This window comes from Leuresthes tenuis, unplaced genomic scaffold, assembly GCF_036924035.1.
Source record: "Leuresthes tenuis unplaced genomic scaffold, fLeuTen1.0.hap1 SCAF_15, whole genome shotgun sequence".
NCBI classification, from domain to species: Eukaryota; Metazoa; Chordata; class Actinopteri; order Atheriniformes; family Atherinopsidae; genus Leuresthes; species Leuresthes tenuis.
In genome coordinates, this window is record NW_027325369.1 from 16094849 (window position 1) to 16108977 (window position 14129).

General features: G+C 42.3%; 1 protein-coding gene across 2 annotated transcripts in view; it reads right to left on the reverse strand.

Moving 5' to 3' along the window:
• The window catches only part of slc25a21 (solute carrier family 25 member 21), a 79603-nt gene that overhangs the window by 985 nt on the left and 64489 nt on the right, over positions 1-14129 (reverse strand). Inside the window, exons 5-9 of one of the 2 annotated variants that reach the window (XM_072365080.1) lie at positions 6945-7011; positions 6099-6158; positions 3355-3462; positions 3086-3250; positions 1349-1530 (exon numbers count right to left, since the gene is read on the reverse strand). In XM_072365080.1, the coding sequence (XP_072221181.1) occupies positions 1349-1530; positions 3086-3250; positions 3355-3462; positions 6099-6158; positions 6945-7011 (582 nt within the window). The remainder of the gene's footprint in view (positions 1-1348; positions 1531-3085; positions 3251-3354; positions 3463-6098; positions 6159-6944; positions 7012-14129) is intronic. The other variant, XM_072365081.1, reaches the window with a different exon arrangement.

Below are 14129 nucleotides of genomic sequence, written 5' to 3' on the forward strand. Positions count from 1 at the left end.
CAAAAAAAACCAAGTAGTTTTGATGACTTTTTTGACACTTAAATTCCCCCAGAATTCACAACAAAATATTGTAATTTTTCCTCCACATTTGCCAACATGAATCACTTTGTAGAGTCATGTTGTCAATGCAAAATGTAAATAGCCAAAAGATGATTGCATGTTCTGAACGCTTGACAAATACTAAGAGCTTATAGATACCTTGGAAGAAAGTCCCCAGTAATTAAAATCAGCCTTCCCTTAACTAGCTGCAACTTGAAAGTGACTGACATAGTAAAACAATTAATTACAATTCTACATTATAGAACACACTATTCTGAGAAGGATCATCATGCATAACACACTTGATGATTTAACTTTTGTACCTTTTTGACCCACGTCCTTCTACCATTGCATGCATGCCTGTAGTATGCATGCGATTGTTTTGTTGCTAGTGAAGGCATGAATGAGAGAGAATGCCAGAGCTTTCCTCGCTGTCCGTCTGTCTGCAGGCCTGCCAGTCTGTCACCCCATCAGGGATTAACGGCTAGCACTGACAAGTACCTGCCTCTTAATGCATTCAAGGTGATCAGTGGCTGCCTGCCTCTGCCTCGTGCTCCCTGTCCCGCTCCCTGCCCCCGCCACTGATGGCGTTAATAAGGCTCGACCCACTTCCTCCCTGCCCCTCTGTCTGATTAGATTGACCCGTGGAGCGCCGCGCGGCTCGTTAGGGTCTGCTTAACGATGTCTCCCATAGGGACCACTAATTAGCTGGGACTGTGTTGTGTTAGAGAAGGGGACTGGATGTGGCAGAGGGGGCAAACTTCGTGCACCCCTGTGACGACAAAGTTTCAGTGCTGTTCTCGCAGCACCCCCCCCCCCCAAAACTACAAACTAACATCCACTAACTACAAACATCTCGCAGGGTCTCGTCTAGTGGAGCTGCATGGGGGAAAGTGGAACGCCTGGGGCCACTCCTAACATAACACACATCTTTCCTTCAAGCTTCCATTTGGAGATGTCGTTCTCTGAGGCTTGAAAATATGTCAACAGTTAGCATAGACTACAGAAATGTATGATTACACAAGTGGGGAGTACAGCCCAGAATCTAACATCAGTGTTTGGTTTCCATGCAGGGGATCACAGCTTTGCGTCAACTTCCCTTGTACTTAGCATAGAAACTCACACCACACTATAAAAGGATTCTAACTTGTAGCTGCAGCTGGTACATTTGTCTTCTTTGACAGCTGGTTTGGCAGATAATCAACTATCAGTTGCAAGCAAAACAGGCAAAGTGGTTCATTAATTCTTGGATGAACTTGTGACAGTGTTTCAAGGACCCCTCGACTTATCTCCCACCCCCCGTTCATACCCCTCTTCGCGGTACACCAGTGCCATGGTCTGGAAGCAGGTGCGATACTTTATCTCTCCTGGCACTGGCTGGGGGCCTTGGATGCGGCTTTTGGCTACGTCGAAGGGAATATTCACACAGGAGGAGATGGTCCCCGACAGTAGGCCAATTGTAAACTTCCTCAGGAACTCTAACATAGGGTCCTGTAAGGAAAAGTAAAAAAAAAAAAAAAGAATGTTGGTTGAAACATTTCCAGAGTGTGCACCAAGTGTTAAATTTTATGCCACTCAACGTAGAAAAATGATAATGAAAGAAAGAAAAGACAGCAAGTTGATAGTCAAACCTGAGTTATGATGTGTATACGTACATGAGTGAAAGTGAGAGGGAGCATGAGAGGACCGGAGCGTATGATTGCAAAGCTGCCATGAAAGCCCTCATCATTTTATGGTAGCGGGAGGCAGATTAGTGCTTCCTGACTGTGGTGCAGGATTCTGATTGGCTGAGCAGAAGCACATGTTCTTCACGGAGCCAAGACGCAGGATTTATAAACAGGGTTCATGCAGGCAGACTGGGGAGGCATATGGGGACAATTTGGGTAATTGGGCTGTGACTCGGCACAGGGGTATTACTGTACCAAAGAAGCCCAGACTCAGAGAGCTCTGACAGCTAATTGGCCAGGATATTTTTACAAATGACAGCAGCCTCGCTGGTCCAGGCCTTTCTCAAGTGGCTGGACACCCTGAAAGTCGTGGTAAAACAACAGCTAATCCCACTTCTTCTGTTTTTTTTTTTTTTTTTTCAGGTGGGATGAGGGGACGAGAGGGTGGTACATAGACGCGGTCTAAGTACACCCATCAACCCACTTCCTAACAGCCTTAAGCAAACATCTCCACACACATTCACTTGGTGAGGAGCAGCATGCTATCTGCTGCCTAGACACTATTCAAATGTCCATGCAAGAGAAGCCTGCGCTCGACATTCAGAATTTGACTACTGACATGTATGAGTTGCAAGCTCATTGCTCAGCTTGCTGCCCAAAGTACTTTGGAGAAATGCCACGATCAGCTCAGCCTGCAAGTTGTCAGGAGCCATAATATTTATGCTTTACTGCCTCAACAATGGTGGTTGTTAGCCTCCTACAAACAGGATCACTCTTATGTACATATAGATGGATCACTTCCAAAAGCAATGGCCACAATGTAAGAAGGGAGCTATTTAAGTCATCCGGCCACATAATTATCATTCAGAGGATGACCACTTAGTTCTACGCACATCATGTACAAGTGGAAAAATGTAGAAAATATAGCAGAGCCTGGCCTAGGACCGTTGTCTGCTTCCAATTAGTTCATTGGAGTTCATTGGAGTTAATCTAATGCTCCAGTTTGTACATGTGGAGCTGGCGTATGGTAACGTTTCCATTAAACAAAATTAACTTTTGTTTGGGCTATCAGGCACTGCCGGATGTGTAATCTGAAACTTTGAGGATGTTATGAAGAGCAAACAGACGAGGTATTAGCCGAGCTGATCTAAGAATCTCCTCTCTGATTTTTGCTTCCTCCTTGCCGTGCAAGTAATCATACTGTTAAATACATGTAATTCTCCTCTAGCAATGTGGCTGGGATATACCAGTATCAAACAGCCTGAGTTTAGCCAAATTTTAGTAGAGTCAAGGATAGCAAGTCGAATAAAAATTGTTTAAAAGGTGTGTCTGTCACTGACAGGTCAGAGTGTGACCTCAGATTTTGTATGGGATATCACCTGGCTGCTAGGAATGGCATCCTTGACATTGAAGTAGAAGCCAAAGTAGATCATGTTGAAAACTCCATGGCGTCCCAGTGTTGATGTTAATCCTTTATTCAGGCCCCTCAGTCCAAAACCGTCTGAGTTAATTATGCGTCTTGCTTGTGCAAAAGCAGAGGGTTGCTGCAATGGAAAGAATTTAAAAAGGACTTGTCAAAGGGCTGGGAGGGAAATGTGCAAATTTACCAAAACTCTACATGTTAAGACAGTATTTCAATTCAGTCAACCTCTTTGAAGGAATCTCTGTTGGCCTGGAGACTGACTTTAACCACTTCGAATGGGTTGACGACAACAGCTTCGGTCAAGCCCGAGCCAAGCCCTGCTACAGACAGAGCCTGAAGGGAAGATGGACATGATTTAGAACCGAGGACGTTGGAATAATATTTGATCAGACACAGCAGAATAAAGAATCCGTTTGTAGACAAAGAAGACTGCCAACATGTCGAGGCCATAAGAGCTCAGGGGAAAATTGTTGTGCCATTTTCAGAACTTGTTCCTGGAGTCTTTTGTCTGAACTGAGTATTTGTCTTTGTCATGGCCTGCATTTTTGTTGCTTGACAAATGCTTGAGGACAAACAAGACACCTGTGTATGTTATCATTTGGCAAAGATGTTAGATGACAGATAGGAGAGAATGGAAGGCGAATGAAAGGAGGAAGTAGGACTGTGAGTAAATATGGTAATTAGAGACTCTAAACGAGGAGATTTGAAAAAAACCCTAAACTTTAATTCAAGTCTTCCTCGTAAAGACTGAAACTTCCACAGGATCTAACGTAAATAAAAGTGAACGTTGCACCACCGTATATACTTGCAGTGGGCTGTATATTTCTGCGTGTACGTGTCTGTGAGTGCACATGTGAGTACTCGCATGCTCATAGAGAGGCGTAATGGGAACATGTCGTGAACGTGTCTATAGCTCATTACTCATCCTGCATCTTTATCCTGCTGTCAGAGCCGCAGGACCCATCCTCTCAGACATGCCTCACAGTGTTTACACAGCCAGGCAGCCACGTTTTAATTCCCTATTTGTATTATTAATGTGTGTGTCCTCATTAATCAGAGCGAAAGCATTCAGCTGTGCCAGGTTGAATAGGGGACAGACAGAGACATTCAGAGCCAATCTGTAATTCAGTTGCACTAATGATCTGATGTGATTACAGCACTTGATACGCGCAGGCCTCTGGGGGATATAAGGTTGGATGCACTTGAGGAAGAGGAAGGGCAGGAAGAAAACAGTGAGAAGGAGGTGTAAGAGGTGGGTGAAGAGAGCATGATGGATGGGATAAGTAAACATTTCTCCTCCAATGGCTGCAAAAACAAGCCTAGGATATTCGCCTTGCTGAAGCAGCTTTGACACCGACTTGGAGGTAAGCCATCCATCATGGCTGACACTGGACCGCCACCTGAATAGCTGGTGTGTGGTGACCACACCCCAGCAATGCGAATCTGCCTTGCTTTAGAGTTTCAGCAAATACATACGTACATATCAAAGGGCTGTGGTGTAACCTGTCCCCGAAATAATAACTGCCATGCAAACGCACCGTGGAGCGTGTTAACAAGGAAAAGAAAAAATACCGCAGCGAACATGTTTTGAAATGAAACAATGACAATGAGACTTTTACTGATCGGTTTTGACTTTAAAATAAGGTGGAGGTGTTCGTACACTCATTGGAGCAAAACACAACCGCCGGGCAAAAAAAAAGTATGATACTGATGAATTTTGGAAGCGGGACAAATTTCTGCCATGTAAATTGCTGTCTGACATGCAGTGAAAGGGGGAGCTAATAACACCAGTTTAACGCTTGAACGATCAACAGTGAGTCTGACAGATGACTGGATGGATTTCTGGCATGTCAGAAATGTCAAAAGACTGTCATGCAGCGTGATTGCAGTTTGCAGCTCCACGGTCTGATCTCCAACATAGCTGGGATATTCTGATAAAGCAATATGAGCATATTCCTAATATGTATTACTGCAGTAGTAGTTAACATTATGCAAAAACTACAGTTTTGATGAAAAGTGCAGACACATTGTTGGGGTCCTGTCTGTTTTCTTCAAACTACTTTCATTTGCTTTAGATGACTTCATTCATTTTTTTTTATCTGATGAAGTCACAATAATCTTGTTTCAATTCACGTCAAACAAAGTGTAGACGGACAAACCCAACGGAGGCTTTTAGTTCGTGTTTGTGTTGAATTTACAGCTGAGGTTCAAAGTGCGCAAAAGACAATTTACAAAACACACATCTAATTCCTAAAATAAAGCAAAACTGTAACTTCCTGGCTTTGATTCAGAGGAAAAAAAAAAAACAGCATTCAGAATCATGCTGAAGCTTCTAATCAAAGAGTAAATTGCATTTTGTCTAGCTATTACCAAGTTTCACAGGCTATTATTTACTTTCATTAGACATCAGCGATACTCTTGACATTTCAGTATGTCCGTTAGTCATCGAGGGTTTAACACTGAACAAAAGTGTTATCCAGGCTTTTGTTAGCTAATCCTCGCTTAAATTTATTTCTTTTCATCCTATCCAATGCTTGGGTAGAAAAGCAATGTTACGTTTTCGTCACGGTAAAAGTAAACTCGCTGAATTGTGCAAACGTCTTCAGCCTCGCGTTAGCAGAACCTATATGCTAGTGCTCTGGTTAGCAGGTAAGTGGCCGTGGAAAGAAAACAAATGTCAAATGAGTGATGCAATAATTATCCTTCTAAATGTACTCATGCATTCTTGAAACAGGAATAAAAAACTAAACGCTAACAGGAAAATTTGCATTTGCATGAATTAATTTGGCAGGCATTATTATTTTTGGCATTTGTCTTTGTTTTAAAAGCTTTTGGCAGTTGAGTGGGGTTTTTTTGTTGTTTTTTTTTACATTGGGTGTAACATGGTTCCTGATCTGTTCCGTTTGTGTGCGTTTATGTTTTTTTTCCCCAGTGAGAGTGTTTTCAGGTGTTTCTGCTGGGTTACTCACCACGCCAGGAGACAAAGGCGTCAAATTCAGCAACTTCTTGTACTGCTCAAAGGTGAAAAACTGCAAGGGAAGGATCAGGAATGAACAAACAGCCAGACAGTCTCAGTACCTCCACTGACTGACACTCATGCACATAAATAGACACATGCGTCTAACTTTAAAGCTCCTATGAGGAAAAGGGGACATCAAATGAACTCTGTATGTATTCAGCTCACACATGAAGAATTATACTGTGAATTTTAGACGTTAGTCTCGTTAGAATTTCTAATGCAGCCTCTTATAAGCAGACTGTTCCACTGATTTGTTTATCTGAGCAAAATGCCAGCGGAGGCGGTATAATTCGAGCTTTAATTTGCCTCAAGTCTTTGCTCCAGAAATTTCTCACCATCAGCGAGCTTTGTTCACTGTGTGAGCGATTACCCCATCTTCTCAGAGTGAGAGCTTATTTTTAAAGTTCACTTCGTCTCCAGCATCTCATTACGGAGCAGCTCAACGCCAGGCAGCGGGCTCCCTCTGTGCCCCCCTCCCATCCTCATCTGCGTCACCCCACTATATGTCAGTGTAAAGCGAGCGATACCAAACCTTCCAGCAAATATCAAAAGATGCCACTTGTGAGGTGGCTTGCTGTAAATGCTTGTAAGTCAATATTTGGTTGGCCAACAGAGCAAACAGGAGACAGAGGAGGCAGACACTGTAGAGGGCATTGTTTAATCATCACATGTGTACCATGTCAGAGCAACTGCAGTTTGAGTGTTTTCATATGGCTGTGGAGAAGCTCACAACGAAACCAGATCCTGAGCGTTAAATGACATCCTGAGAGGTAGACATGCACATCCTTTATCTTACCTTGACTGCTCGCTTTGGGGTTTCAGCCAGAATTGGAGGCAGGATTCCTTTGTAGAAGCCAAAGATTCTGCAGATGGACAACAATTTAACATAGCCACGCTTCTGAAATAACTTTCCAAGTTATATACTGGGTTATATTTATATCTGGAAGACATAAAAAGACTTGGTTTTAGATTAAAAATATCAGGTAATTCTGCGCAGTGCTTTAAGCAAAACTAAAGTAAATCTACACTAGACCAGACTGCACCAGCTTTAAGAAGGTGGATCTAACAAGACACGTCATGACTTTGACAATGGATAACACAACTCAAGCTAGTTTCATATGTCTGCTCAGAGATTTTCACATTGTACAGAAGTAAATAGAAGCCAATGAATGCCAGTGGTTAGTATTGCCATTCCACGGCAAAAAGTTTAGGGGTGCTCCAAGCTGCTGGTGTGAGTTCACAGATCAAATACTGTATGTGCATATTAAGTTAAACAGTAATTCTAACTTTTTGGATAGAGAGGTGATGTCATCTCCTCAATGCCAGAGATAATGCAGACATTTAGACACCTTCATTAGTCTAAGCTCCCAATCCAATAGCAATGCATTTCCCTGATCTTTCCCCTTAAGTGCAATGGAAGTTCAGCGTGTGCTTTTATAAACTTTTTAAAGCTTTTTTTTTTTTTAAACATAAGTGATCAGATAAGCATATGATTGGAGTAATGCAACTACTGCAAATACTGCAGTGTTTGAGCAGACAAACCGATACAAGAACTTTACATCTGATGATTTCACCGTGAAATTGAGGGTTTGTGTATGGCGGCTCAGTTGCTTGTAGAAAAAAAAACAACATTTAGATTTGAAAGACCACAACGGGCAAAGCAAAGACGGAGAAAAGCAGGACAATCTGAAATCGTTGTGTCTCACTTTCCTGAATCATACGGCAAAAGTTTGTATTTGTTTTGAGAGCGTGGGAGGGAAGCCTTAACGTGAAAATATGTTCCCATCCATGAAGGCACGTTCAAGGAAGGCACGTTACTTCGAGGCAGACTGGATAAAGCCGTTGTGGAGAAGAGCAAAGCAGCATACAACGATCAGCAACTCTGTCAAGGCCCTCTTTGAGGTTGAAATCGGCCAATTTCAACTCATAACACGTGTTGCACAATCTTTCGTTACAGACCTTTTGCCTTTCCCAGACGCTGGTTTGAGCCACAGAAGAAGAAAAGGACCAAAACCCAGCTTACAAAACGGAAACTGCAAGTATGAAACTGCTGTTTGGCAACGTAACTACCAAGACATATTTTTAAACCACAAACCCAAGCAAACATGTTCAGCAGGTACATGATGAGGAAATGATTTAAGAGAGTGCTTTTCAGCATAAGATATACTGGACATTTCAAAAGAGGGTAACTGTATAATTTAGTCATACTGGTAGTTAGCCTTTGCCGGCCATGATTTAAAGTGTACTCGGAGCCAGGAAAAATAATAAAATTGTACAGTGAGTTACACATACGAGATGTGCGTTACACAGATTAGACATAAATTTACAGATTAAATGGACGTCTGGTTATATTGTTTTCTTATATTTATACACTGTTTACACACTAATAATCCTTTCTTTTTAATTGTTCAGAAACTTTAAAAAACTTTGCATACCAAACTATAAAATTCATAAAAAAAATAATCATTATTACTATTATTTACTCACGCAGCCAGACCAAAAAACAAGTGCCTGGCTCGTTTTTTTTTAAATGTAATTAATAAAAGATATTTGTGCGCAAGAAGGGTGTTTCATATACATTTAGAAGTGCAAACACATGCATTTCCCACAGCCTTCAACTGACAAAGTCGGGCAACTTCTCAGTCAGAGAAATATGCAGTTACCGGGCGGATTTGAATAGTTCCTCTGTAAACATTACACTGAACTTTCGTTCACGGGTTGTAAGATAGTTTTCTTTTGTTTGTGAAACTCTGACTGGCTCGGGCACTCGTCTTCGAACACAGCAACCCATAATTACATGAAACTATTACGCATTCCCATTGCACTGACATTAAACTGTCATTGCCAACATCTTACTGCCTGCATCCTGCTATTATTATTCTTATTTAGTGTTTTAAAGGGATTGCCTCATAGTGAAACAGGTCAAACAAGTTCAAACCTTTGAACGACTTTTTGTGCACTTTTGACTTATTTGGCAAATCCAGATCAAGAGGTTGAACAAAAGCATTTTAGTGGCAACACGCTACATGGGATATTAATGACAAAGTGCCAGCTTGAAGCTTGATTGAGAGAAAATTCAGAAAATCCTAATCAGTGCGCGAACAGTCAACAAAGTAACCCAAACTTCCTTGTTTATTTCTAAGCGAACCATTTCCATGGAGTACATGACGCCCACGCGTATTCCATGGAAAAAGTCAGTCACAATAATTTAGTGTTCCCTTATTATTTGTGAGTCATTTGCTACTCCCCCCCCCCCCCCCCCCCCCCAAACAAGAACGGTGAAACAAAGAGTCTCATCAAAGTAAAGTAAAAAGCAAAGTGGCAAAAAAAAAAAAAAAGGGAAGAATTGACTTTCATCTGGGATGCACATAGCATAAAGCAAGTGCATACCGTCTGTGGACAGTACAATGTGGCGTGACCTACTGTATCCCGTGAACAGCCGGATCAGTTTTGTTTTGGCAACACTCTCTGCAAGTCATCAGAGATGATCTCGGTTGATTGGGAACAAGTGTAAATATTGTTGTTGCCGCCACACGTTTCAACTGAACATAACGTGACAATGACGGGGGATTAGACTACCGCAGAAGACAAGCAACCCTCCATAAACAGCAGTGACCCGAGACAAATTATTACGATTTTTTGTTTGACTGGGTCGTCAGCCAAACAGGGAGCATAAATATTTACAATTACACACGGCAGTCCTAATTGTGCCTCTGTACACCACCACAACGCATTTGAAATGGAACTGTCGAGATAAGATAAAGGAGTAAATACGCAGCAGTTTAACAGAAATATTGCCATATTCCCGTTTTCCTCCTTACTTCATGAAAAATGCAGGAGATTAAAGTTCTGAAGTTGGTTCAGAAAGTTGAAATAAGCTTTGGTAGCGATTTGTGAGAAGTCTGATTATGTGACCCAGAGGAATTAAATCAAATATTCATCCCAAAAGAAAATGATAATGTTTCTGTCACTTTTTGATGGCTGCAAAGACTGCAGAAAATAGCAGATATGCAACATCTTGGCGCAGACATTGAAGGACCTAAGCTTCCTCAAAATCTAAAGTCTGTTCTATCCCCTATTGAAGGCAGCTTCAGTGTTGCATTTGTGGTCTAAGTCCATTTTCTAGCTAAACTCCAAGGTATTTGTTGTCCCGTACTACTTTCACCTCTTCTCCCAGGTTAAAGATGGTCCTTGGCTTACTCCTGGGCCTCCAAAATTCCACAAACATCTCCTCTGTTTTGTTTGTGTTAAAGATGATCTCATTGTTCACACATCGCGCCACAAACTAGTCAAATAGTTCGCTGAACTCAGCCTCTTGGCCAACCCTGATCTGAACTACTTTAGTTCAGTATTTGTGGAAATGGCAGGATTCTGAGTTGTTACAGGACTGGAAGAGTCATGGCAACAGATTTAGAGGGACTGACTTTCATTCCAGCCACTTCACACTTGGCTGTGAACCAGTCCATTGCGCAGTGAAGGTCATGGCTTAAAGAGGCCATCAGAACCACATCATCTGCAAAGAGTAGAGACGCAAACCTCCTCTCCCTGACTATGACTTGAGATCCTGGTCATTAAGCAGCAACCCCCACAGAATTCCCCAAAAGACAGAGTCGTAAGCCTTCTTCAAGTTAAGAAGAGCACATGTAGACTGGCTGGTCAAACTACAGTGACCCCCTTAGCTTTTCAGCAAGGGTAAAGATCTGGTTCACTGTCCACAACCTGGAAATCAGTCTGAACCTCCTTTCCAAAACCCTGGAGTAAACTTTGCTGGAGAGGCTGAGAAGTATTATTCTTTTTAAACTAGTCTGCTGCTGAAGACTGCTCAAAGTCCAAAAAACTTCAAATGCAAAGTGAGCCACAGTGTTGCACATGCTGCCACACTCATTACTAATCAATATCAAATATATCAAAAGCTTTTTTTATTTTGAGTCTATCAAAAATTCTCTTTTCTGCTGATGTATCGTTCAACAACATACGTTACAAAGGCAGTACTGGCTCCGGGCAATCGAGCCCTCAGAATAATCCCGGAGCAAAGGGATTAATGCTGAAGGAAATCCTTCGTAGAAGCCAAAAATCAATCTCTCGTATCGTGTGTGTAAACAAGTTATTTCAGTCAGACGGAAGGCCCTTCCCTTTGCTCTCTTTGTCCATGCAAATGGTGGCCACAGATTTCCCGGGTGTGGTCAATCTGGGGAGCCACCGGGTGATGAGGAAGGAGTGAAATTTGTTACAGAACAAATATGGCCTCCAGAGAGTGGCCATCATTTGAATCCTAATTTGATTGCCAATGTAAAGTACACACTAAGTCCCCTTTTTGTCTTCCCTAAACAAATGCCCTCCTGACACAGAGCGGGGGACGAGGTGGGAGCTAAATGGATGTGAGTCCGCGAGGAGGTTTGTGTTTGTTTGAACTAGTATGTATAATTTGGCTTTCATTTTCATAAACCTTTCCTTTTTAACAGCCTCCATCCATCTGGAGAGGAGTATGTCAGTGACAGAACTACAAGAGACAAGAACAATCAAATCAACAAATAATATAGAAAAAAAAGCGACAAAGCATCTTCATTTCTGAGCAAAGGAAAATAAAAAATAAATAATCAGATTCAGAGCACTGCTTTGAGGTCATCCATAGGAAATATGAGCCACCCCGGGGAGCATTTTATCATGTAAACAATGGGTATGCCTCCTCTGCAGTTATTTTCACTTTCCCAATGTCTACTGCCACCTTGACATTGTCACTAACAGACACGACTCAGCAGAATAAAGTTTGGCAGGATTCACAGAGGAAAAAAAGACGTTTGTCTCGTTTCTACGTCTTAACGAGTTTTTTAACTTCAATTTATTCTTCCTCGCTATGATAGCAAGAAGCTACGTTTCATGATTTGGGTTGAATTTCGGTGAATCTGGTCGAGCTGAATTTGGGGCAGTCCACAAGAATAAATGTGGCTCTTAGCTGAGAAATCGGGTACTGGTTTGGTTTAAGAGCGGCAATATCTCCCTACAGCTCATAACTAAAGGTCACTGGTTAATAGTGTCTGTCTTTCTTTTTTCTTTTTTTGAGTACATTAAAAAAAATGGTGCAGAAAGACACCGAATTTGTGGAAAAAGGTAAGAATTAAATGTGTTTCCCAAAACGTCGGGCTGTCCCTTTAACCAGATGCCTCTTCATACAAACCGTGACAGTTTCGCTGTAGCAACACGTGTAATCTGCAGGACGCGCTTTTCTGCACCTCCTCAGTCCTCCACAGATGGATATATTTTTTTGCGTGGGTGGTCCCAGGTGGAGCTAAACCCACACCCCCCAATTCTAAAATATCAGTCCCTGTCCTTGACCTACTGTATTCCCAACATTCTCTCGTGATGGATTGGTCCTGTCGATATTTCTGCGGCCGTGCTTTTGGTCCCGAGTCAGTCGCTGGGTACAACACCAGCAAAGAATGCTCGAGAAAAGGGTATTTTTGTTTGAGTCCAGACGGAAACACTTAACACATGCTCGTGCTGCTGCACCCGCATGGAACAGAAAAAGAAGCGTGGCCTGGAAGGCAACATGCAGCCAAGTGTCGGTGAGCATAGTTCACACTGTCACACAGCTATTAGCAAAGCCGCATGATTTCACGGTACGTTTTAAAGATTCCTTCAGTTCTCAGGTGTTAAAGTATATCTTCTTGTATTAACGTGTACATACTTTAGGTCTAATGATTGTGTCCAGTCTTCCACTGTTCCACCGGTTTAATCACTGAGCTCAAGTTGGGAGCTCAGGTTTCCTCCCTCGTCACCTCAAAGAGAGAGTGAGGCCTGGTGTTAGCTGAGTACTGCCATAAGCTGACTGAGAATGTTTATTTTTAATAATAATTCTACAACAGCGGGGCCAAACCCTATTTGTATAAATTATAACTAAGTGGTTTGGCCTGGAGGTAATCCACAAAGTGCTACTGGGGAGTGATTACAGACGCAGCAAAAATATACTGTAAAAGATAACTGGCTGACAAGAGAGTGGATCGTTTGTTTTGGGACTCTTTGGCACATCTGTTGTGTTAAGGTTACCTGGCTGTTTACGTTCATGTTAAGAGGCTATTCATTGTGGCAGAGTTGTCTGGAAATTCATGCAGGCCAAGAGACACACCCAAAAAGCAAGTAGGCACAAAGGTCTCAAATGGCACACTGACGGTGTGTGTGGTGGGATGAAGTGTCCTACTGGAGCAGGACACTGGTGTCTGATGAACTCCAGGAAACAGAGGATTTTAAACTGTCACTAACCGCCCTCTCACCACGCGCTCGCTCACACCTCACAGCAGATCGACTTTATATCCGCAGTAAAGCTGTCGACTCGCCGTAAACAGAGCAAGTAGGAACCACTTTCTCCTACACCTGCACTGTCTCACAGGCCTGTCACAATGCAGGCTGAGGAGGAGGGAGCCCGGCAGGATGACTGCCCGTGCTCAGTCTGCTCTTCCCTAAGAGAATAATTAGTTGTGCTCAATGGGTTTACTGCAGGATATTGCTGCAGGCTGACAGACGCGCCGGCTTTTTTTTTTAAAGCAACCAAACCTGTGACACTTTAAGCACTTCAGCCACAAGAGACACTTATCAAAACAGAGGTGACTGCAAAGATATACCTTTACTTTCTAAGTTTATTTAAAGCGTTCAAAGCTACAAAACAAGCAAATAACAACGCACAGTTAAATTATTCATCGACTCTTGTGCTCACTTTAAAGGTACACTCGTGCTTTCTGACAGAGCTTCCCTGGATTTAGGACTTTACTGCCACCCGTAGCCGTTTACTTAAAAGCCTTTATGCGGGTCTTATATTTGGTGTCTTTTTATTGTGCGTCTGTATTCATTGCGTAAGAAGCTGAGTTTGCTAAACAACTCCCCTCAAATAGCCTTTTGATGGCCTAGTTTAAGTATTTTGAAGACATTTGTTTTTATCCACCAACAGCCTTACTACATGCAGGAAAAACAGTAAATCTTCTGACAGAAA